Here is a 26,334-nt window from a genome sequence, read left to right on the forward strand (position 1 = left end):
TTAAAAACCATATAATTCCTACACTAACCGACTTGTAAATAGAACGGCATTTCCGTTTGGTTGAACATCGATCGACCTAATACCATAGCTGGTACATGGTCGACTATTTTCTAAGTGGATATTTCAGTACTCAAATCGCTTAGATGATCGCAGATAAGACGGTCATCATATGCCTCGTGTCGACTGTGCCGATGTTCGAATCCCAGAGGCAGAAACAAAATTTTCTAATGAAATACGCATGTTTACGACGACTAAATAATGTAAGCTGCGTCTACATGTAACAGCGTAGAGATCACAAAAACACACAAAAGTAAATCAAATCAAATTTATTCAACAATAGAAACATTAAATGCAACTAGCCAAAAAACACATAACATGATTATGATTAAAATCTATTCAATAAAAATCTAATCCGTGAAAACTCCACCGGTCGGTATTTCTTCTTTCTCCGATTTCGTATCATACTTCACGTCCTTGAATCTGACATTAAAAAAAAACATTCCCAGCTCTGTATAAAGTACTTAAGAAAGCTTTGCAGACTAGTTTCAAAGATCTTACAGTTAGAAGACGAATGTATTTGTGAAGACTAGCTGCGGGGATCTTGGCCCCCATCCGGCTTAGTTTGCGCACTCACACTTTTTTCTCTTTTTATTCCTACTTACGCTGATAGCCTTGAGAGGCTATTTCGGCTTCTCCTTGACTCAAACCGGAGTCTTACTAACACTGGCCTTAGCAAGAGCCGTGCTTCGCAGAATCTACTACAGAATCGGAAACGCGACCCTCTGAGAAGATCAGGCAAGAAACTCAGTGGGCTGTATCTATGGGTTAATTTAGTTGCCGAGCTCTTCGTCGCAAGTGACGGGTTCGACGAGCAAGACGACCGGTGCACTCACACGCAGCTTGCACATAACGCGAAAGTTTTGCCAGAATTGTTATTTAAATTCATCATAATGGGCACGCTTGTTCTATGCACGGATATAAAAAGCATACAAAGAGGACTTAATAGTTCATAGATTTCCTGGTGATGCGAGATAACACTTATTATTTATTCGTAGGAGATAACCATATTTTTGTAATTTCTTATTCCCTAATCAAATATCATCGATATGATCTTTCAATAGAAGTACTGTTACTAGTAAGTTGTACTGTAATGAGACCTTAGAACTCATATCTCAACGTGGGTGGCGGCATTTACGTTGTGGATATCTAAGGATTCCGGTAGCCACTTCACACCAGGTAGGCCGTGAGCTAGTCCAGCTAATTATGCAATAAATAAAAAAATGCAAGCCGCGTGATCACCGAGAAACTAGTTGACCAATCTCATGTAATTTAAGGTATCGCTGTTCGGATTTGCTACAAGCCCAGCATTGTCTCTATCAGGCACTAGCTCAAGTAATTCTTCGGACCAACTTAATGTACTAAACCAATCAAAAATCGAATACCAATTTTGCCCAACTTACTTCTCCAAAGGCGGGCACAAGAAATGCCTCACGTTCCTCGGCATGAACAGGTCATTCTGAACTTTGGAAACGTCCAGAGCGTAATCGATAAAGTCATTGATGGACACTTCGTCGACTGGTCCGCCGATTCCGGGGACAGCATACACAACTATTACCTGGACCATACAGGTAAATGGTTATGGGTAAAAATGTATCAGGACATATTTATATAGGAACTTTCTTACAATTTAATCATCTCCCTGGGGGATTTATTCCAACACCGGTACAAAGTAGGGACTTCCAAATTTACTCAAAGGCTTTGAGCTTTTTTTCTCGGTCCATAACCACATTCGGAACCTCAGTTCGAATCCAGATCAAAAGTGGTAACAAGTATGAACAGATATCAGTTTTAAGTCTGTAAAAATTATTTAGTTTGCCCGAGTGAAAATTATGTTGGCGATAAATTTCTAACTGTCTCTTACTGAACTTCTAACTTTCTAACGGCCTTCACAAGGAAACTAGTATACGAACTCCTTGATTGTGATGGGTTAATGAAAATCGACAATATTAGAGCTACTCACATATTGTTCATAGAAGTAAACCTTGTACGAGTTTTTAGGCGTCTCTATTGCCTCTAAAAGCATAGGCTGATTGATGCCAATAGATATATATTACAATTTAATTCATTGGAAATAAGATGCCAGTTTGGGCTGCGCAATGACCATCAACTCTAAAGTTTAGCAGATTATAAATCCAGGGTACCTAGTGGAAAAACTCACTTCAGGCACAGGCTGTTCCTCTTCCTCCGCCTCTTCGATTTCGGGAGCCAAGATCTCCATGGTCTCATCAATAAAAGCATCGAGTATACCACGCAGCATTTCGACTTCCTCTGGTTTAGCCTTGAATTTAAAAGTGAATAATTCACACGATATCAAAGAAAACCGCATGTAATAACTTGGTCATATGCATGTGGCCAAAAGTTTTAACTATATTTTGGGGGAGAACTTTTAGGAAGACGGTTATGATCGTTAGGAGGAAACTAAGTTGGCTAACTTAGCCTAAGTGAGCCTAATGGTAAAATACGTCACACAGTCACGATGCACGCCAAGGAGAGGGATGATAATATATTTCCACTGATCCTTTGAAACATTAATTGCTACATTCTATTACATCGAATTCCAATGCTGTATGTGACAAGACAAAGCCTTTCAAATTTATTCCCTATTCAGTTTCCAATAAGGTACAGAACAAAATTTACACTCTCTCTCTGACAGATCTTTTCAAGTGACACTCTTACCTTCTTTTTCTTGAGATCCGGATCAGGGAGAACGGCAATCTGCTCATCTATGTACTCCATGATCTCCTTCTCCACGTGTTGCACGATGAACTCACCGCTTGTAGTCGACATTTGGCGTCCGGCCACCATTCCTGTTTTTAGACCACATCTTTTGAACTATCTAGAACCTTCGAGACACGAATTCGACAGAAGGAATCATCGATCTAACCCAGATCATAATTTGCAGCTTTAAATCTTGCCACGATCGCTTTGATCTCGTCAAAGGTTCTTTCCAAGTCTTGTAAGCGCTCTTCGCGAGCCTGATAACTCTGTGATGGAATATAATTATTATAAATAAAAAGACTTTAATCTCAAAAATACAAAATACAAATATTCTGTACACATTAAACACATTGAATAGCAACATAAAATGAAATGATTTTGGCCAAATCGAACTTGAATATTGGTGAACATCGTCGCTCAAGGATGTGAGAAAACGAGTGCTATCTGCTTTCTTCAAATCACAGAAATACATCAATCTGAATTACAAATACACGCAACGTCATGATGATGAAGGCAGGTAAGGTAAATTCTACCAACTATGAATTGACGCCGGGTCTTATCACTGGCTCGCGATTCCGATCCGGTGATAGATTCTGCGAAGTATTGCTCTCGCTAGGGCTAGTGTTAGCAAATTCTCTCAAATTGAGCCCGTGAGCTCACCTACCCGTCCGGGCGCAGCTGGAATAGTCTCTTATGGTACCAACAAATAGGCAGGGAAAAGCAAATATGAATTAAATAAATCGCGAACAGATAACCTAAATTTTTTTAAAGTACTTTCTTTAAGTTTCATTAGTACTGCAAGCTATCCAAACTACAATGATAATAATAAATACCAAAATAACACGTAAATATAGTTCAAATAAACCCCTTATTTCAACCCCAAATTGCGGGTCTGGGAGGAGAACACTATAATTCGAATAATAATTTAATAGGTCATTCGATATCCACATTAGCGTAAAGAATTGGGTTTAACTTTTAATGGCATCATGGAAGATGCCATTTTTTTTAAACCACGCCGTCTCCTATCTCGAGATATAATGCTGAAATTTCATTTGTCTTATGTAAAGACTGCCAGAACCTTCGAACCGAGATGCATGACTGAATTACGTGGAAAATTGGTTAGGCGATAGTACATGTCCAATAAACAATCAGTAATTCGTAGGACTGCTATAATATAAAATCTCTATATGCTAAAGGCCATATCACGAGCCATTATACCCCAGTGGATACCTCATGTGTTACAGGTGATGAGAAGATGGGCTATGGGAAAAGATCGCTGATGGCATTCTACGCCGACATCAAAAAGCCAAATCTACTTTTAAGTCTAAGAGTAAGGAACTGTACTTAATAATCAAAATTAAGGCTCCAAATGAAATCTACAAAATTTGCGAAATATGAACCCAAAATCATCAACATCAAAGTCTACTTACTAATTATCATTTAGAGCTACAATGAAAACATTACAAATTCCCAATTAAAATTACTTCAGCAACGAATAATGCGATTCTATCGTTTTCGCTCTCTTTAGGTTCTTCCTCTGTGGGTTGCTCATCGAGAATTTCTTCAGCAATATCTTCGTCGGAATCAATTGGTTCTACATTTAACTCCCCTGTATCGTTAATTGGTTTGTTTTTTTATGATTAATCCACAATATTATCGAATTTGAACACTTGACTAGTTGGAATAGAAGACCAAAGTCCTAGAAGTAGATTCTTTAAAATGGATAAAAAGAACTAGGGTATTCTGCAAAAAGGATTTAAGTTTATAATTTTTGGGCATATACAAACAAATTTAATAAATGAAGTTTCTTTGGATATCCACCAACGCAATTCAAGGAGGAGCCGCTATTTACACAATATCCCGAAATAAATGGAGTCTAAGGCTGCACGGAGGGAAGATGAATTCGTGTGCTGACTCCTGAGATTGATGCCGTAAATCTGCTGCAAGCAGTAAGCTACTCAATTAATCTTATGCGATTAATAATATATTATATAATTGCTCGATAATTGGGATCACTCTAACCAGATTGAAGTCTTTCTTGCATGAATGAACAAGTGCCACTTGCCAGGGGTTACAGCAGTCCATAGATGATGAAGGTAATGGTGACAATGACAACAACGTCAATGTCTACATCCATGTTAAAACACGAAGTTCATGTCTCGATTATATTGCTAGTTGTCCAACCCTTTGAACTACAACGAATGACTGCTTCACGACAGAAATAAGCTGGATGTTATCTATCCATGCGGACTCACTACCCGTTAAAAACTTAAAAAATTTATTTTACAGTATTGTACACTAATTTTTTATACACTATTTATTTTATCATACCATGAATGCTAATTTTATAATTATATGGTAATTAATAATAATTTTATAAATAATTCATTTCAACAATATATGTATGTATATTCAATGTGTCTACAAATAAATATATAAATGAGCTACAGTAAAGGCTCTCTATACGCGGGATATGTTCGGTGAATATGTCGAGAATACAAAAACCGTGAATGTGGCAAAGCGCGCTTACAAAGGATATTCTGTCGGTCCGCGAATAAAAAAATCTTTAGCCGCGAATATAGGAATTTGGTCGCATTTTTCGGCGAATAATAAAAACTCAAATAAGGAGCTTTTACTGTACATGAAAACCAGCTTCATTCGGCATTTTTTTATCACAGAGCGAATAAGATCTAGAAATATCAATGAGTATGGTATTTTTTTTTTCAATTTTCAATCTACGAATTAATTGCAACGTCATAACCATATATCTCGAATGGTATCTCGTTTCCTTCTTCATCAGTAACAATGACTTTTAATTCGTTTGATTCTGGTATCGTGTCCTTCTGTTTCTGTGTATCTACATTAAACATGTTTTTATCAAGATTCTGAAATACATTAGTTTAGTTTTGACCGTTATAATCTCTAGGGCTGTTAGAAAAAAAAAAGAACAAATAGTGGTATTTAAATAGCGAAGATTTGTAGGGATTTCCTCTGATGCCTCGAGTAAAAACCCTTAAGAGACTTCAATGTAGTAATTTATGGGGATTGCTACTAGAAACTTCCTTTTGTGTACGAAGGACTTACATACGTAAGCCCAATAAGGAATTATTTGTAAGTATATTCTTTCAAAATTGACGTTGCTTCAAATTGATAGTACATCATACAAAGACACCTACAATTGTTCCAATATAGGAATCAACATAGGTATTATTTTGATACTGTATTGAATAATCATTCAAAGTCATTGTTGGTAACCAATTCAATTGGAATAGACCAGAATGCTTCTGAAAGTATCTGGTGCCAGCTTCAATAAGCCCCAATTCCCAATGTATTTGAGTCTGCGACGGTATTCTCCAAGGTCCTACTTATATGGCTATAGGGATCTATCACCGTTAATTAATTTGGTCCTATGCGAAAGTTTCTTACTTTCTAAAAGCTCAGTACATAGGGTCATCTTAAACAAAGAACATCAACTCACCTTCCTTCTGCGCGTCTTGATTAAGCTTGGCAGAGCTCATTTCGCGCAGCTTCTTCTGCAAATAAATATTTGTTTTAATAACTAGACCTAGGAAGCGTGTCCGAAAAGGTATGAACCACAGCCAACTATGCAAAACCCGATTTCTGGTGGAGATCAAGACACACAAAGAGCTCTAACTACAGAGAATCATGAGGATCATGCATAGTTTTAAAATACGAAACTGCTTATATAAAAATCAATCTTTAAATCCAAGAACAAACTGGAAAAGTTTAAATAACGTTAATTGCTTTAAATCCATCCGCGCGACAGCTGTAGAATATGACAACATAATCAGTGCGGATTCTTCGCTGAGAGAACATAGATTTACTTATTAATATTCGACGGTTCTGAACGTCGAGACCAAAACGAAAGTCTCCAGTGAAGTCCGTTCGGGTCATCATCACCAGCAATGCCAATACCAGAGCTCTGACCATCAAGACCATAATAAAATACTCCAGTGAAACAAGATCAGCGATCATGACCACCAGCAAATGCCAATCCAGAGGCGGTTTTATCTATGATGCAGGGTATTAGGGGTAGCCCGTATCAGCACTTCCACTGAACAAGCCTATTGCATTTGTACCTATTCCATTTTGACTACGCGCTTAATAGAAGGCGCTAGGGTAGTTGATTATTGCATAAGGGCGTTATATGGACTAGATATGCTTTTAACGAATACAGTTGGAGATCCAATGAAAGAAGGACTTATTGCAGTCAGAGCCTTTCATTTCTGAGCCGGAAGCTACGTCAAAACAATAAGGCCTAGTGGCATCAATGAACTCAGTAGTTCTAGGAAGTATAGATGTAATCTGCTCCACTGTTCTAGACTAGACTAACCCAATGCTTTGGGAATTCCAGTTCCATATCAATTTGAGATCAAGAACTTTGAACCGAGAGAGATAAATGATGTTAAATGTGAATAGAACATAACTAACTTCTATATCTTCATTCGGTACAGGTCTACCTGGAATTGTTTTGAAAATATTGTACAAAAAGTTATGCCTTAAAATTTAACACGACATGAAATATAGAGTTTTTTTTTTTTTTTTTTATTGCTTAGACGTGTGGACGAGCTCACAGCCCACCTGTTGTTAAGTGGTCACTGGAGCCCATAGACAACTACTACGTAAATGCGCCACACACCTTGAGATATAAGTTCTAAGGTCTCAGTATAGTTACAACGGCTGCCCCACCCTTCAAACCGAAACGCATTACTGCTTCACGGCAGAAATAGGCGGGGCGGTGGTACCTACCCGTGCGGACTCACAAGAGGTCCTACCACCAGTAATTAACTGAATTAGACGGAGAATGTCTCAGCGAGAGCTTGTTTGTCGATACAGTTCTGAGCTAAATCATTATACTTGTAATTTCACCGATTTGGTTTCACTTTAATTCAAATTGCAGGAGGTATTGTGAGATCGCACTGTTAGGTACAAATATCCTGTCTATTTCCAGTGCGAAACAGTCATATGTGGGACTGCTGTTGCAGTGAAGATTTCGACCTTATATCTAAAGGGGGAAGGTGATGAGATGACTATATCTGTGAACCACGCAATGCTAGATTGGGAATTAGCTCGTTTGGCTATTGAGAGTAGTTACAAAATTACATTGATGATGTATTGTGGCGATCCTTAAATTGGATTATTGTGATGATGATAATAAGTTCATCATAACAGAACAATTCATTCGAATATCGTAGCACAGTCATCAACATTCACGCTCTATAGACCTCTATGGATTATGATCCATAAATGTATTATAATAAAGGCGAAAGTGAATATGTTACAATTTCACGTCTTAGCTAATTGGTCATGAAATTTTGGCATACACATTGCTAAAGGTACAGGGATATAGGGTACCTTTAACTATAACAAAAAAAAAGGTATTAATCGCAATCGCAATCCTCACGTCAGTTAGGTACTATATACAAAATCAAAATAACCTTTTCTCTCTCTCATATAATTCTCCCTCTCAATCGTTTCAGCTCGTTCGACGGAAGGCGACCGTTCGATTTTCCCAATTATCGGCATATTTAGCTTCAGGCTTAATCGCGTCGTGCGCGACACTTTATCATTGATCAATGGCAACATTTGTAAGTTCTTTTCATCTGGCCAGTAATCGTCTGAGACACCCTAAGGAGTTTAAGCGTGGGACTAGAAGATGAAGCAATAAAGACAGCAATAAGATCAGCCTTGCGAAATTTCTGGCTTGTCTGCATAAGACGCGTGGTGGTATTTATGTGGCTCTATTCGGACATTGGACATCATCAATACCAGGGTCACAGTTAAGGAAGGATATCATAACGCTGCGGAAACATCGCGGGGAACTCAAAAGCGTAACGTGGATGCCAAGCAATTTGAAGCATCTATAAAAGAATATGTGCATACCTAAAATGTTTACTGCTGGTAGGACGTTTCGTGAGTCCGCACGGGTAGGTACCACCACTCTGCCTATTTTTGCCGTGAAGCTGTAATGCGTTTCGGCTTAAAGGTCGAAACAACCGTTATACTGTTAAACGTGAGACCTTAGAACTGATATCTCAAGGTAGAAGGCGGCACTTACGTTGTAGATGTCTATGAGCTCGGGTAAGAACTTAACATCAGGTGGGCCGTGTGTTCATCCGCCCAACTAAGCAATAAAAACAAATGATATAAAAGCAAAAGTTGATGCAGAAGCGCAAGATCGGTCGTTGTTGTGAGTTTCGGTGGAGAACTACGTCCAGATCTATGTCCAGCTGTGGATATCTGTGAGCTGATAGATAGATTGATAGTCATTAATAGGCCATAGTGAACAGTATGAACACTACCTTTGGATCATGAGTGCGGACTCTCAACTATTGTTTTGTCTTTTCTAAACGAAAAATCAGAACCGCAGAAATGGGCAGCCGAGCAGAACCTATAAGCAGCATCACAATGGAACGAGTAATTACGCGCAAACTTGATGATTTCTGCTAGTTATTTTTTTTCCCCTTCGTCCTTGTATTCCTCTGTATTGGGTGCATATTCTTTTACACCAACTTTAGTATCTGGTCTTAGATTTTGGGATTTCAATCTTAGCAGAACACGAAAGACCAGAAACTCTAAATTATAAATGTTTTGCGTGAGAATGCAGTAGAAAAGCAACAACCCTAATAGTGCTCAAACTAAACTCACGTCTTCTTCTTCTTCTTCTTCAAAGTTCTGTGTTTCTTCTTCTGGCTCGATGTCGGATTCAGGGACATGACCTGTTATAGTTCAAAATTACCAAAACAAAAGTTAAAGACTACCAAGTTTTTACCATCACACCGCCCACCACCGAAGTATACTTCATTCGTACTAGTACCTAGAACCACTGCGTTCAACCACAGTGCGTTTCCAGAGATCTTCTTTGCCACGTACCATCCGGCTTTGGAATGAGCTCCCCTCCACGGTGTTTCCCGAGCAATATGGCATGTCTTTCTTCCAACGAGGCTTGTGGAGTACTTAACGGTAGGCAGCGGCTTAGCTCTGCCCTTGGCTTTGCCGACGTCCAGGGGCGACGGTAACCACTCACCATCAGGTGGGCCGTATGCTTGTGTACGCCTACAAAGGCAATAAAAAAAGAGCAGCATCAGATGTAATGACATCTATAGCGCAAATAGGACCATTCTAAAGTCTGCAGATAATCTTTTTTGTAATGTTTTTTTTATTGTTTAGATGGGTGAACAAGCTCACAGCCCACCTGGTGTTAAGGGTTACTGGATCCCATAGACATCTACAACGTAAATGCGCCACCCACCTTGAGATGTAAGTTCTAAGGTCTCAAGTATGGCTAAGAAGGCTGTCCCACCCTTCAAACTGAAACGCATGACTGTTTCACGACAGAAATAGGCGGAGTGGTGGTACCTATCCGCGCGGACTCACAAGAACATTTAATCTACCGAACAGAGAAACTAGTTCGATGGAAGTTCTTCACATTAGAAACTAGAAAAACACAAAAACCAACAAAATCACCACATTTGCGCAACTCCAAAAACGTCGCTAGTCCACACGGATCAGCACCTCTGACCTGTCTATTTCAGCCACGAAGCAATCGTCGGTAGTGGTACGACCGAAGATCGGCCTGGCCAAATGAAACACCTACCTTCTCTGTATCCGTTGTAATATTTCACGTCGCGTGAAGCATCTATTGTCGCCAAGAACTTGTACATCAATATGAAGTCTTTAACTGGTATCGCAGCGGAACCACCGTCCGGTTCCTTCGTTAGGGCTTCACATAGCAGTACCATTGTGTTTGTAAGGCTCTGTTTCAGTGAGTAACAGGAAAATTACATTATTGATTATTATAAATTGTCCAAAGAAAAAATGGTATAAGATAGAGGAGTAAGGAAGGAGAAAACATGTTGCATCGACTGTAGGTGACTGGGAGAAGGGCAGGAGAATGATACCAATACCAAACATGAGTGAAGAAATGGTATATGATAGAGGAGTATGGAAGGAGAAAACATGTTCCGCCGACTGCAGGTGACTGGGGAAGAGCAGGAGAATCATACCAATACCAAACATGAGTGAAGAAATTGTATATGATAGAGGAGTATGGAAGGAGAACACATGTTGCGCCGACTGCAGGTGACTGGGGAAAAGCAGGAGAATCATACCAATACCAAACATGAGCGAAGAAATGGTATATGATAGAGGAGTATGGAAGGAGAAAACATGTTCCGCCGACTGCAGGTGACTGGGGAAGAGCAGGAGAATCATAACAATACCAAACATGAGCGAAGAAATGGTATATGATAGAGGAGTATTGAAGGAGAAAACATGTTGTGCCGACCCCAGGTGACTGGGAGAAGGGCAAGAGATAGGTGGACGAGCTCTCAGCCTACCTGATATTAAGTGGTTACTGGAGCCCATAGACATCTACAACGTAAATGCGCCACCCACCTTGAGGTATGAGTTCTAAGGTCTCAGTATAGTACAACGGCTGCCCCACCCTTCAAACTGATACGCATTACTGCTTCACGGCAGAAATGGGCGGGGTGGTGGTACCTACCCGTGCCGACTCACAAGAGGTCCTACCACCAGTAATATCTCTAGTAAGCAAAGCCTTTCATTGTAGTTGGCTAATATTTCGGTAGGTAATGCAGCTTCCTTGTGTCATGTCATTGACTTGTGTAATTGTGTTCATTACATTGCGTGCTGAAAAATGAACGTAAAAAAATTCGCCTTAAAGAGCAGGATCGATTCTCCGTGTACTTATTACCTTAGTAAGTAGACCACCAGCTACAGCCATGAAATGGAGATAGGGCACGCTTTCCTTTCTCTTATGAACTTCGCATAGACACAAGATCCTGGCCAATTCCTGAGGATCAAGGCAGAACCCCTGCCATGCGGTTTCCACAACATTGAGAGGCAGTTCGTTCATTGTTGACAACTAAAATCATTGATTTCTTATTTCATCTATATATTAATACGTGAAGCAAAAACTTTGTATCCCTTTTTACGAAAATTGCGCGGACAGAGGAGTATGAAATTTCCACACTTATAGAGAATATCGAGAAGAAGTGCACAACGCTAATATTTTTTTAAAATAATGCATAAAAGGTACATTAAATCAATAAAGAAAACATTACACACACTATCATGTATTTGACACACACACACACACATATACTCTTTGTTTATTGTCTTTCTTTTGTTATTGCTTAAAGTCTGTAGTCAAATTTAGAATAGGTTAGTATTGTTTATCTTTAATATTACGAGTATTTGTCTATAGTGTAGTCTTGGCGAAATCTGTAACAATAGGACCATAATAATATTGAAACTTATAATTTCAATTAATTATACCACCGCTAGTTTCAATAAATAAAAAGATGTGTGGTGTCGTGGGACACCGGATAGGAACGAAGTTTCTTATGATAAAAATATTAATTTTAAGTTCTATTCGAGGTATAAAGAAACTAAAACTGGAGGTTTCGCAACAACCCACGATCATTCGGTAACGTGCGAACTTATTGTGGTACACTTCATTCACAGTTGTTTGCGAGTTAGTGTATTGCGCAAACGGACGCTCTGAGATCGTGGTCAATGAATGATAAAAAAATATGTTATTTTTTGTACGCTATTACAAAGTTAAGTCGTACACTGTGTGCATTACTAATAAAATTCTTACGTTACGGACGTTTTTTCCTGGTTAGGGTACCCCTCCGCATCGGCCTATAAGGAACTTCGTTCCAAAACTTTTTTTTTATTGCCCATGAACTTTAGCAATGCCAGGGGCAGAGCCAAACCGCTGCCTACCATTAAGCACTATCCACAAGCCTCGTTTGAATGATACATGATTAAAATTCGTCTTTAGATCTGATCTGAGGTTAGTGCTCAAATCCTGCAATCCACATCACTTGTAGTGGCCACCCTCATAGAGCAGCAAACACCAGAATCGAGCTAAATAAAGTAAGATAAGTATCGAACCATATTATAAATGCAATAAGCCATAACTTCACATGTTTGCAAGCTCCTCTGTTTGTTGTTTTAAGCTGTACACAAGCTCACTACTCCTGTTTGAGCATAGCTGGAATAGCCCCATAGACTCCCCGCGTATTAGGCAGCCAGATGAATAATATGGCCTTGTATGGGAGTTGTATTGGAGACCGCGCACATAAGTAGCCCGGGACCCTTGGCTGCGGCAGCCAATACAACGCGCCTGTTTCACGGCACTCAGAGCGTGTGCTGGCGAATGTATGTGGCTGCTGTCAGTCCCCGCGCACTTGCTGTAGCAGCCAATGCATATTCGTTTTGCCAAATCTTAGTTATATGACACAGCACGCTTGTACAATCTCTTGTATTTAAAAAAACTGGTCTGGGTATGTATGAACATCTTTAAAATAGTTATAGAATAAGCCTTTTGAATGCCGTTCTAGAAAAAGTGGATGAATCCAGTGTCTTTGCTTTGCGTTTTTTACGAGATAAAGTCCAAATCGCTCGACGAATAGATCATAAATTGCTGCGATTGGCTGCTATAACTGGCTGCTCAAATATGTCCCCGCCTAGTGCGCGGGAAGCCTTACACTACCAGCGATTAGGTAGGGGGGGGAAATCACGACTCCCAAGATGCAGTAGGGACATCGCAATAAAAAGGTTTTAAACGCGCTTATATTAACGGTCTAAATCACTCTCCCAACTCAACTGGTGCAGTAAACATACCTGATTAGAGAGGACCTTCAAGCATCCTCGTGTGAGACCTCCTTCGGTAGTGAACACGGGATACTCAAGCCTCAGTTTGACCGGAGGAGGGCGGTGCTGAGCCAGAGCATTGAAGTACTCGTAGGACCAACGAAGCAGGTCGTAGGGTTGAGTTTTTATAGCCGCTGAAAACATCGATAGGTAAAGTAGTGCTCGTTTTGTGTAACAATCTGAGTATATATGGAGTGGTGCGTGCGTGTGTGTGTTTGTGCGTGTGTATGCGTGTGCGCGCGCCTATGTGTGTGTGTGTGCGCGTGTGCGTGTGCGCGTATGTGTGTGTATTGGATATATATCGAGTGTTTTTTTATTGCCGTCATGGGTTGAGGAAGTCAAGGCCCACTTGGAGACTAGTAGTTATTTAGTGGTCATTTAATGGTAATAACCCATCTTGAAAGACGAGTTCCAAGTCTCACTTTTAAAGTCCAATGGTTACCCCGCCCTTCGAACCGAAACGCATTAGTGCCTTTACCTTTGCAGTATCTTTTCAGGATATAAGGGAATTTCGGTGGAATCACAATCTGCTCCGAGCAGTACATCTGCTCCACTAATTCAGGCATCCTGATCGAGGTTCAGATTCCTCTGAAGTTCTAGAAGGTGTAGCAAAAACGCTATTCGTTGATAAATAGCTGAAAATGTTTCCCGAATTATAGGGAGATTCTGAAAAAGAAAAATTCGAACAACTTATAAAAAAATTGGTAAGTAATATGTGGAGGTATAAAGACGGAGAAAATCTTTTACCGAGCGGGTGATATTCCTCGGTACACCGACGGTCCAAATGTTATTGTTAAGAACTATATCTAAGCAAGCTTATCTTGAAAATGTCGTAAGCGAGATTCGGGCATCTTTCAAATAATAATATCTTGTGTTGTATGATAGCGACCGCCACAAATACATAAATAATCTTTGGTTATTAGTAGGTATTTCGTGTTATATTAATTCGTTTTTTATCAACGCAAATAAAATAGAAAGATTTACAATTGGATTATATTTTATCTTGCTCAGTAATTCGGTACTTGATTGTATTAGAAACTTTGTGCCGATTTCTTTGTAGCTAAATAAATAAGAAGGCAAGAATTATAATCTACATGCCGGTAATGTCTTGGCTTATCCTCTAAGATGGTAAATACCCCAAATAAACCACGGATTACAAAGATAAAACATTAAATTAGATCAACCCGAAACACTTACCCCGTTATGGATTTTGTTTGACTCATAGACCTTTAAAGACTTTAGTGGTTTGACTTTATAGTTGCTATGACAACGAGCAACGTCAAAATTATGCCAAAGTTTTCTGTCTGTGTACATTAATTGCATAGACCTCATTAATTGTCAATTTAAACAGTCTTTCATCATGGTTTCATCACACATTTGTATGTGTTATTTTTTGACACATGCACTTTCTTTTATTACTATAGTTTTTATGTCCAACATAACATGCACATCATAACATTTGCATTTTGCAACACTGCTAGCCAAATTGTTGACTGACGCTATTGTCTTTTCAAATTCCGTTAGAAGAAGATTTTTTTATTGCTTAGGTGTGTGGAGTTCACAGCCCACCTGATGTTAAGTCGTTACCAGAGCCCATATACATCTACAACATAAATGCCGCCACCCACCTTGACACATGACACATGAGTTGTATAGACATCAACCCAGCGAAAAGTACTGCGGTGCTATTTCAGAGGGGAAGCTCCACACGGATTTCCTCCCGGATTAGGAGGAGGAATCTCACACCCCCGATTACTCTCTTTAGACAACCCATACCCTGGGCCAGGAAGGTCAAGTACCTGGGCGTTACCCTGGATGCATCGATGACATTCCGCCCGCATATAAAATCAGTCCGTGACCGTGCCGCGTTTATTGTCGGTAGACTCTACCCCATGATCTGTAAGCGGAGTAAAATGTCCCTTCGGAACAAGGTGACACTTTACAAAACTTGCATTAGGCCCGTCATGATTTACGCGAGTGTGGTGTTCGCTCACGCGGCCCGCACACACATAGACACCCTCCAATCTTTACAATCCCGCTTTTGCAGGTTAGCCGTCGGAGCTCCGTGGTTCGTGAGGAACGTTGACCTACACGACGACCTGGGCCTCGAATCTATCCAGAAATACATGAAGTCAGCGTCGGAACGGTACTTCGATAAGGCTATGCGTCATGATAATCGCCTTATCGTTGCCGCCGCTGACTACTCCCCGAATCCTGATCACGCAGGAGCCAGTCACCGTCGACGCCCTAGACACGTCCTTACGGATCCATCAGATCCAATAACCTTTACATTAGACGCCTTCAGCTCTAACACTAGGAGCAGGCTTAGGGACCTCGGTAACCGTACTCGTCGAACTCGACAAAGAGTTCGCCGTGCAACCTAACCCATGAATCAGCTCGCTGAGTTTCTCGCCGGATCTTCTCAGCGGGTCGCGATTCCGATCCGGTAGTAGATTCATTCGCGAAGCAGCTACTCTTGAGCTGTTAGGTCTTCTTCGGAGGCGCTCGGGTAGCTGTTAGCAAATCCCACCTCTCCTGGCTGAGCCTTTGCTCGCCCACGTGTCCTGGTGAAACTGGAAAGGCCTCCGGGCCACCAGTAATCTTTCAATCATAAAAAAAAAAAAAAAACATGAGTTGCAGGGTCTCAGTTTTAAGAGTACAACGGCTGCCCCGCCCAAAACTCATTACTACTTCACGGCAGAAACAAGCAGGGCGGTGGTACTTACCCGTACGGACTCATAAGACGTCCTACCACCCGTAATTACACAAATTATAATTTTGCGAGGTTGATTTTTATTACACGATATTATTCCTTCACCGCAGAAGTCAATCGTGGGCTTTTGCTAAGTACGTATTTCATTTAAAAAATTGGTACTTGCCAGAGGGCTTCTAACATCGGTGCATCGCTAAATACGAATGATTAATGCGATGAATTACATTCATATTACAATACATATTATGTACTAATATTATTATATTAATAAATTATTAGTAAGCTGTGACTTAGTGTTTGATTTTTTTTCTTATTGGTATAGGACGTGATGTTAACGATTCTTCAAAAACAATAAAGATAAGAAATAATTTAATTAATAAATCGCAGAGAATGTTTTCGTCCAATAGCACTTTTCATGGTTAGTTTCACTTTGAAATCTACCTCGAAATTTTTATATTGTTTCGCGCGAATTTCTACAGCACCCTACTAACGCCATCTATGAAAGCGCACGTTAACTAAATTCTCGATGTCGATATCACGTGGACAGCGAATATCAGAACGTAAAAAATACATAACCTGTTTCCCTTTTAGTACATTGACGAATTCCGTATTTCTGTGTCGTGTGTTCATTTTTTAAATCAACATTGTTCACATTAACAAACTAATAATCGAATTACAAAAACGATCAAATAACATTACGATTGTGTCTCTAGTGTCGCTCGTGCAGTATTGACATTGTTTTGTTAAGATACGTAGTGCTTTAGTACGTTCAAATAGAATCTGTAACAGGTGAATGAAATCATAACACGGAATTAAAATGTTCGAGCTACAACGATATTAAAACTAGATATTGTTGTGCCGTCAGGGTTTTTTTTTTTCGTTTCATTATTATGTATCGGTCAGCGTGTTCGCGTAAATTTGTGACAAACATTGCTGTGACGAGATAGTGTCTGAGAAATGGGTGATAGGTTAAAACACCCATTTAAAGTGAAAACAAAGACGGTGTTTGTAGTGTTCGAAGAAAAATGGATTTGATCACAGACCTTCCACCTCTCAGTGAGTACTTTCTAATCATAATTAATGTTGATTTATAAAAAGGGCTAATACTTTTGTTTTTGGTGAGTAAATTAATGGTATTGTACGAGTCGAGATGCGTTGGAGCCAATGTTGGCTCAATTCGTTGTCGGCTAATATGTTATTTAGTTAGCTATTTAAATAAATAAAAATATGCCTTACTTGTGAATTTTTCCATGTACTTATACATATTTATAACAGGCGTTTAGTTACGAATTCTTCACGATTACTAATTAAAACGAAAGAATCATAATAAAATACGTGAAATGTCTTACCATTCTCAACATTTATTATTCTTATTATACATTTTAATAGCATTTTTAGTAACAATTTTTCAGAATTCCAAACAAGAAAAATTGTTTTTTTTTTAAAACTTTCATCATAGGAATGAATCTGTTGCATTTTATAACGTACTTAGTTATAACAAATAAATAATAAGATAATGTGCTTGTGATAATCTATGTTCGTGACTCCGTGAGCTAGTGTGAGCGTTTCCGAAACCAGACGTCCATTGTTAACGGGTTTCCCATAGCTTAACAATATGTTTACAGTTTTTATCATTTACGATGAACCTTTAAACCTATTGTGGTAACCCGAATTTGAATTGGAGACAACTGTTTATGGTATAGCTACGAAAATTATTAATTAAGAGTAGTTTGAAATGCTGCGTTACGGATTTACGTCTGCTGTTGCCAATTTATTTTCAGGTCAATGTTTTTCGAGATTTTCAATTAGAGTCTTAGCGGTTTTTTTGGAAAATTAATTCAAGACAAGTTTAGGCGCGTACGAAAACTATCGATTGCCAGAAATGAAAAAAAATTAGTGCTAATTTAAATTATCAGTTCCTGTTCTGACTTTTCTCATTTTGTTTATCGTCTAAAGATACAGCCACTAACGAAAATAAAAAAAACGCGCTTCCGTCATACCTCAGGTATTCCTTCGAACTCACTGGACTTTTCGCTGGTTCGTGATTTTGGGTACGAATACGATGCCGCAGCCTCACGCATGCGCCAGGTGGGTAAAGTTATCCGCGTCAAGGTGTCTCTGAACTTCGTTAATCAGAGTTTCACAGATGTGAAGATTTTACCTATTTAAAAAACAGAAATAAAACAGCAACAGACCAACAAAATATGTAACTGCGTTTCAAAGAAACAGCGCTGGCTCACTGGCCGGATCCGGTTAACGTAATACCTACATAATATGAGGCTTGGCTGTACGAGCTCGGATACCATGAACAACGTGTTCATTATGAAAATAAATAAAATTGCTAGTATTGTTTTGGCGGGAACGCGAGTATGTAGCGAAGTTTTGTTTTTGTGTTGTTAATTTTATGTTGTTTTCAGGCTTACACGTTTATTAATGGTTGTTTATTACCGTTTATTTTTTATGAAAGTGCATTTGTGTGGGAAAATAAAATGAAGGCGCTAGATGTGGCTTGTCACACGACAACTGTCTTCCAGAAATTCGATTGGACTCTCCGTAAATAAAACCACCATTTTACTGAGTCTTTATTTAATCTAATTTCGTTACATTTAATTTCGTCTTAATTGATTGCGAGTCTCGAATGAATCAACTATGAAATATTAGGTAAATATCTAATAAAATTTAAGATTGTCTATTGGTTATTACACGTTTAAGCCCGAAAAGGCAGTACCGTACGTTAGCAAGAACAATTCACGCAACTTCAGAAGTTGCGTGAATTGTTCTTGTTCCCCCTTTCCTCTTGTTCCCGCCAAGAATCTGTTATAAAATTTGACGTGTGTCATTGGTGACAGCGCGAAATTGTCAATTTGCAAACAGCGACATTAAAATTGGCGCGAGTGGAAATTATTGCAGTACATTTTCGAAAAACAACATACACAAAATCGGCTTACTCCTTAATTGACGAACATACGAGCAAAAAACTTAATCATTCGTCGTCCTTGGTATAATTTTATTATAAGCACGGATTTGCTTAAAATAAATATGTGTCAAAATATTGTGCAATAAATGTGAATTAGAATACGGAGTTTTCAGTGTCTTTTAACTAAATTTGCCGTTAGGGGCGCTGTTAAAACTCCATACAAATTCGAGTTAACTTTTACGCGATCGAGAACGTTAAAAAACTCCCATTAATCACACAGAGAGAAGCAAACAAACGCTACGCGATTTTTTGCTGATACATAATTCCCAATCCCCGTTAAATATCAAACGAATAACCCATATAATCCAAATCGCATCGCCTTCGTTCTATCGCAATGAACTATGAACCGTAAGGAAGAAAAAGCGTGTAATAGGAAAGGTTAAAGCAATTGAACCGGTGACCTTTTGGTCGGAACGCCAAACAAAACATCAATTCTGATAAGGACAGTGTATCGTCGGCGTTTGGTGCGAGATACGAACGTGTAGCGGGCTGTTGCGATTCGTCTCAATGCTCGATAAATCATACGCGGCATAGGTGTGCTTAGTGAGAGTTTCTTAACGTTCTCGATAGCGTAAAAGTTAAGCCTATTTTGTATGTAGTTGGAACAGCGCCCCTAGCGGTATATGTACGCAAACGATCTCATTCTATACAAATATGAGCTAACTTTGATGGTATCGAGAACGTTAAAAAACTCGCACTAAGCACACTGGAGACGGAAAACGCTGCTGATAGAAATAAGCGGAATAGCCGGAGAGGGAAACGCTGCTGATAGAAATAAGCGGAATAGCCATTCGTCTGAGCTCTAAGTTGTCGTGGCCTAAAGGATAAGACGCCCGGTGCATTCGTATCAAGCTTTTTTTAATTTTTTTTATTGCTTAGATGTGTGGACGAGCTCACAGCCCACCTGGTGTTAAGTGGTTACTGGAGCCCATAGACATCTACAGCGTAAATGCGCCACACACCTTGAGATATAGTTCTAAGATCTCAGTATAGTTACAACGGCTGCCCCACCCTTCAAACCGAAACGCATTATTGCTTCACGGCAGAAATAGGCGGGGCGTTGGTACCTACCCGTGCGGACTCACAAGAGGTCCTACCACCAGTAAAGATGCGATGCGAATGTTCCGATGTTCGAATCCCAGGCAGGAGGGTACTAAATTTTTCTAATGAAATACGTACTTAATCGAATCGACTTCCACGGTGAAAAGTCGTGTAAAAAATCAAACCCGCGTAAATTATAATTTGCGTAATTACTGGTGGTAGGGCGTCTTGTGAGTCCGCACGGTAAGGTTATCACCTCTTTCTGCCATGAAGCAGTTTTGAAGGGCGGGGCAGCCGTTATACTGTAAAAACTGAGATTTATAAACTCGTGTCCCAAGGTGGGTGGCGGCATTTACGTTGTTGATACATTTAGTCTCCTGTGACCACTTAACGTCAGGTGGGCCGTGAGCTCGCTCATCCGTTTAAGCAAAGCTCGCAAATAAATACTCACAGGATAATAAAATCCGAAGTATTCGCTCCAATATAGCAAAACCGCGTACGCGACGGTAAGTGAACGCCAACATTAATTCCAGAGCGCGTCTCGTTTGAATTGTGCCGGTCATGTTAAAATCATCGACAATGCAAGCTAAACAAGATAATGGCTATTGGCCCGGATAACAACATCGCAGTACAGATGTAACTATAGACCGCCATTGTTGGTTCGTTTAGGGCCGCGCCACAAATTTTGGACCCTGTGCCGGTGTTGCCAGATTAAGTTTTTTTTTTTATAGCAACAAAGGCACACGGGTTTGTCGAAGTCTATGATACTCGTTTGAAAAAGTACTTTTCTCTCGAGGAATCAACGTAAAGTAAATAATTTCAGTTAGATGCTACTAAAAATGATCTGGGGAAACGCGCTAAAGAATTTAAGAAGAAATATTTTATTAAAGAAGAAATGCTCCGATTGGGTTAGGGAATTTCAAAGCAGCAGCAATAGTAGTTTAAGTGATTTGCTGCCTTCTCTAATGAATACCCAGACAGACTATCAGTGAAAAGTCCTGATATTTCATATGTTTGGTACTTCTCTTATTATTATTTTTTGGAAATATGCTACTTTTTAAGTTGGTAACCCAATGTTCGGCGCCTTGACACCGTTTCCAGCGATTATCCAATTTGTCAAGAGATGTCCACACCAAATATTCATCTTTGATTGTTAACTCAGCCGAACTTCGAAATTTTTATTTTTATTTTTTATTGCATGAGCTCACAGCCCATCTGGTGTTAAGTGGTTACCGGCGCCCATAGACATCTACAACGTAAATCACGCCACCCACCTTGAGATATGAGTTCTAAGCTCCCAGTATAGTCACAACGGCTGCCCCACCCTTCAAACCGAAACACATTAATTTCACGGCAGAAATAGGCAGAGTGGTGGTACCTACTCGTGGGGACTCACAAGAGGTCCTACCACCAGTAAGATGATACGAAGTGTTAATTGAATTACAAGTTCAATTAATTGAAAGACAAATTAATTGAATTTTCATCTAAATGAATTTAGTTGTAATGGTAGTTACTATAGAACATGTCTACAGGTTAGAAGAGCCCCTGAGCTCACAGACTCGTTCGGTGAATCTAGCATGACCCCTCGAGATCACCAGAATAAGAAGGAAAATCGAAAAACAGATCAGAAGTTATTTGACCGATGTCTGAATCGCACTAACGACATTATCAAAATAAGTATGATACATATTTCAAACCATTCTGATCGTCTACAGAGCCATATCCTCGATGGAAGCTCTTCCCTATGTCGTTGCTTCCAAACGCGTGACCTTGACATGATTAAACGCAATCTTCTAACTGTCCCCACAAAAATGTATAAAAGGGTGCTCTTTGGTGCAAAAGCATCGTTCTGGCCTAGTAGTCTTACGAGAGCTTTCTTGAACAGCATCTCACCCGAAAGTGACCCTTAGCAGTGTGGTGGCAACAATGATTGTACATCACTTTACTAAAGAAATGGGCAAAAGAAGAAGATAGAAAAGCAAAGCCAACAATAGGAAATAATGGAGTAAGCTGGAGGAAGCCTACACCCGAAGTGGGTTTCCAATAATATAAGTTTTATATTTGTAATTTTTTTTAAAAACCTTTTTTTTATAAGTTTTTTTGGAAATAAAATGGGCCTATTGTTATTATTATTACTAAAGAGAAATATTAAAAGGTTAATTACGTATCTACCCTCTCGTAAATCAGCCTATAGAAAAGTCTAGATTAAAACATACAGTGGTTGTCCAGTTGAATAGTTGGCCACTAGCGCGTCCAGATTGAGAGCACAATAGTCGGGCTGAACTGGAAAATACCTGAGACGGCTGGAAACAGCATGGGAGTCGCGAGATTAATGGCGAGGGGGCCGCCTTAGCTGCTAAAGAACACAAAGAAGCGAACTAATGTGGTCATCTTGAGACCAATATGGCTTCATTCTTTTTTTCCTCTATCTATTCGCTGGTAGCCTAAGAGGCTAATCCAGATACGCCCGGACGGGTAAGTGAGCTCAAGGGCTCATTCTGAGAGAATTTGCTAACACTAGCCCTACTAAGAGTAGTGCTTTTTTACTGGTGGTAGGACCTCTTGTGAATCCGCACGGGTAAGTACCACCACCCCGCCTATTTTTGCCATGAAGCAGTAATGCGTTTCGGTTTGAAGGGTGGGGCAGCCGTTGTAACTATACTGAGATCTTAGAACTCGTATATCAAAGTGGGTGGCGGCATTTACGTTGTAGATGTCTATGGGCTCTAATAACACCAGGTGGGCTGTGAGCTCGTCCAACCATCAAAGAAAGAAAGAAAGGAATCTATCACCGGAACGTAATCGCAACCCACTGAGAAGATCCGGCGAGAAACTCAGTGGGCAATATCGCTTCTCGTTCAGACGGTTCGTATTACCCGAGTCGCATTCACTAATTACTCCACTGCAATCTGTGTGGCGAGTTAGCAAAAAACACACAATAGCTGATTACGGCCATTGTGATGGATGGACTTAGTGCCATGGGAAACAGCAATTGTTTAATGGTGATTTCGTCTGTTATCCGGTCAGATTAACTCTGCACAGGTGTGCGTTGTGGGTACGTGTTGATTTGTGATTTCGCAACGCCATCCAAACGGCCAGAGACAGAAACAGATGAGGAAAGATCGTTCCAGAGAAGGGGGTCACGACCCTCAGCATTGAGGAATATGACGCAAGGAGGAGGGTTGATTCGGGAACTCTTAGATTGAATCCGGGATTGTTTGCCAAGCCAGTTTTGAAAAGTCCAGGGGCTAATCTTCAAGAGGCTTATTTTATAGAGGATCATTTTTTACTGGTGGTAGGACCTCTTGTCCGCACAGGTAGGTACCACCACCCTGCCTATTTCTGCTGTGAAGCAGTAATGCCTTTCGGTTTGAAGGGTGGGGCAGCCGTTGTAACTATACTGAGACCTTAGAACTTATATCTCAAGGTGGATGGCGCATTTACGTTGTAGATGTCTATGGGCTCCAGTAACCACTTAATACCAGGGCTGTGAGCTCGTGCACCCATCTAAGCAAAAACAATAATCGAGTTCGTATTCTTGCAATATCTGTTGTGAAACTAAGCCGTTGTGTAATACAAATAGCTTTAGTTAATAGAGTTTATCCTTACTACCTGGAAATACTGCGTTCGTGCACAGTGCGTTTCCAGAGATCTTTTTGCCACGTACCATCTGGCTTTGGAATGAGCTCCCCTCTACGGTGTTTCCCGAGCGCTATGACATGTCCTTCTCCAAACGAGGCTTGTGGAGAGTATTGAACTGTCGGCAGCAGCTTAGTTCTGTCCCTGTCGTTGCTGACGTCCATGTCCACGTTAACCACTCACCATCAGGTGGGCCATGCTCGTTTACCTACAAAGCAATAAAAAAAGTTTATTTACTTGCGTAATTACCTATTGGTAGATCATATTAATGTGAAATTGACGAGCAGCTTTGTGTTTTCTGCGGACCCTGTGAATCCGCTCAAGTCGCTTAAAACTATAATACCGCGGCACTTCCAAGGATTTTCTTTATACCCAAGCTAATTCAAACGCAAACCATATATCTTAAGTGTAAATAACTCGGATGCACAATGGTAGAGACACGCCCCCCGCAACCACTGAAATCACGTCAATGCGCCCACGTAAAGTTCGAACTTGAAATAGTTTGTGATACACTAAATGAGTTCCGAATCTACATATACTTTTTTCTTCTCAGCCGTACACTCCTGGCGGGGTGGTCGCGGTTATGTATGTCTTATTGCTTGGATGCAGCTTTTGCGAGGCTTTTCCATCTCTCTCTCTATTTGTTGCGGTACGTGTATATTCAGCAAGGGAACACTTAGTAGATGACTTAATCAAGTCTGTCCACATTGTGGGTGATTGGCTGCGAGAGCGTTGACCGTCTACTCTTCCTTGAACTATTAATCGTTCCAATGAGCTTTCATTACGGATGATATATCCAAACATATTAAGGATTCGCAATTGCACAACCGACGAAGCCTTACATGCATGCCATATTCAAGAGCCTGACAGATGCAAATGTTTATGTCATTAACAGATCTAAAACATTCATAGAAGCCATATAGGTCTAGAAAGACAGAAATCGGGAAATACATGAAGTCAGCGTTGGAACGATACATCAATAAGGCTTATGTGGTATGATAATCGCCTTAGCGTTGCCGCCGCTGACGCTCTAGACACGTCCTTTCGGATCCCTCAGATCTAATAACCTTTGCATTAGACGTCTTCAGCTCTAACACTAGGAGCTGGGTTAGGGACCTCGGTAACCGTACTCGACGAACTCGACAAAGAGTTCGACGTGAAACCCATGTATGAGCCCGCTAAGTCCGCTCGCCGGATCCTCTCAGCGGGTTACGATTTCGATCCGGTAGTAGATTCATTCGCGTAGCAGCTGCTTTTGAGTTGTTAGGTCTCCTTCGGAGGCGCTCGGGCAGCTAATAGCAAATCCTGCCCTCCTGGCTGAGCCCGTGCTCGCCCAGCAGCTGTCCTGATGAAACTGGAAAAGCCTCTGAGCCACCAGTAATCCCACATTCATAAAAAAAATCAAGATTTCGTTTAAGATTCTAAAAATCTGATAAAACAAAAATATAGGTTGAAAACAGTCAATTAGTTAAGTATATTAAAATTGAAACAAAAAGCACAGCCTTCATTTATACGAGAAAAAATATATAATAAATAAGTTACGTTTAAGCGCTATCGTTGCCTGACTTGACGGTCAAACAAAAAATATCGAGTCACGAAATTATTGCTCAAGTTCGCAGTTTAAGTGGTCACAGTTTTAATTGAAGGCAATGTCAAGGTAAAATTGAAATTATACTGAACGGATGGGTGACCGCTCTCGGAGGAACATAGATTTTGTGGATTAAGATTTTTTGTTGATCCACACAGCGTGCATTGTTTTTTCCGCAAAACAGCAAGTTGGAAATACCCAAAATTTCACATATGATATTTATAATTGTGTTTTTAATAACATGTTTGCATTAGATTGGTATGTGTTGTTGTTCGTAACTAACTGAATCTTTGAATGTCGTTTTCGTACTGTCCGTCGACTTTCCAGACATCCTATTAATTTATTATTTTCCTATGGAAAAATGGAAAACACACAGATTATACACAGATTACACACAGATAGTACCAATAGTAATAGGAGCAACCGGAGTAATAGCCAAAAGCCTACAGAAATACATAGATAAATTAGATGCAAACATCAACCCACACATCCTGCAGAAACAAGCTGCCATACACACGGTCACCATCATCACGAAAGTCTTGAGGGATACGGTCTTCGTAGGAGGGGAAACTGAGCCACCCTTTCCCTGAGGGTCTCGGGGCGGGAGCTCAGTAAACCGAGCCTAGAGCTCGAGTAGAGGAACAATCATAATAATAAGTCTTTTTTTTTCCTACCCATGCTGATAGCCTCGAGAGGCTATTTCAGCTTCACCCTAACATGTAAGTGTGAGCTCACGGGGCTCAAACCGAGAGTGTTGTTAACAATGGCCCTAGCAAGAGCAGTGCTTAGCTGAATCTACCACGGGCTCGGAAACGCGACCCACTGAGAACATCCGGCGAGAAACTCAGTGGGCTGTGTCTGTGGGTTAGTTCGACGAGGAAATTAATGACC

At 40.2% G+C, this 26,334-nt stretch overlaps 2 protein-coding genes across 5 annotated transcripts in view; one reads left to right on the plus strand and one right to left on the minus strand.

Annotated features, from left to right (window-relative positions):
* Positions 1-310: 310 nt before the first annotated feature.
* Positions 311-14,798, minus strand: LOC114244188 (uncharacterized). Of its 3 annotated transcripts, XM_028175917.2 has the most exons (16): positions 14,683-14,798; positions 13,964-14,151; positions 13,456-13,619; positions 11,516-11,686; positions 10,397-10,556; positions 9,448-9,518; positions 8,238-8,427; positions 7,231-7,259; positions 6,257-6,311; positions 5,540-5,635; positions 4,263-4,387; positions 2,945-3,044; positions 2,737-2,867; positions 2,219-2,338; positions 1,461-1,615; positions 311-480 (listed from the first exon to the last, which is right to left on the minus strand). In XM_028175917.2, the coding sequence occupies exons 2-16, from the start codon at positions 14,049-14,051 to the stop codon at positions 408-410; spliced, it is 1,728 nt and encodes a 575-aa protein (XP_028031718.2). In that variant the 5' UTR covers positions 14,052-14,151; positions 14,683-14,798; the 3' UTR covers positions 311-407. The 3 variants fall into 3 exon arrangements, with proteins under 3 accessions (XP_028031718.2, XP_089593599.1, XP_089593600.1); XM_089737473.1 differs by lacking the exons at positions 2,945-3,044; positions 4,263-4,387; positions 5,540-5,635 and having other exon boundaries at positions 14,683-14,795; XM_089737474.1 differs by lacking the exons at positions 2,945-3,044; positions 4,263-4,387; positions 5,540-5,635; positions 14,683-14,798 and adding an exon at positions 14,233-14,252.
* A 1,956-nt stretch (positions 14,799-16,754) lies between these two features.
* The window catches only part of LOC114244115 (uncharacterized), a 63,132-nt gene continuing 53,552 nt past the window's right edge, over positions 16,755-26,334 (plus strand). The window contains exon 1 of one of the 2 annotated variants that reach the window (XM_089737472.1): positions 16,755-17,254. In XM_089737472.1, the coding sequence (XP_089593598.1) occupies positions 17,224-17,254 (31 nt within the window). In that variant the 5' untranslated portion in view covers positions 16,755-17,223. The remainder of the gene's footprint in view (positions 17,255-26,334) is intronic. The other variant, XM_089737471.1, reaches the window with a different exon arrangement.

Source organism: Bombyx mandarina, chromosome 23 (genome assembly GCF_030267445.1).
Source record: "Bombyx mandarina strain Sakado chromosome 23, ASM3026744v2".
Classification (NCBI taxonomy): Eukaryota; Metazoa; Arthropoda; class Insecta; order Lepidoptera; family Bombycidae; genus Bombyx; species Bombyx mandarina.

Excerpts from the sequence above, each read along its gene's own strand:
- LOC114244188 (XM_028175917.2), bottom strand. The coding sequence starts at position 14,051 with ATGCCTGAATTAGTGGAGCAGATGTACTGCTCGGAGCAGATTGTGATT. Across the intron at positions 9,519-10,396 it reads TTACAACGGATACAGAGAAG|GTCATGTCCCTGAATCCGAC; the intron begins GTAGGTGTTTCA and ends GAACTATAACAG. Across the intron at positions 3,045-4,262 it reads TCGCATTATTCGTTGCTGAA|AGTTATCAGGCTCGCGAAGA; the intron begins GTAATTTTAATT and ends ATTCCATCACAG.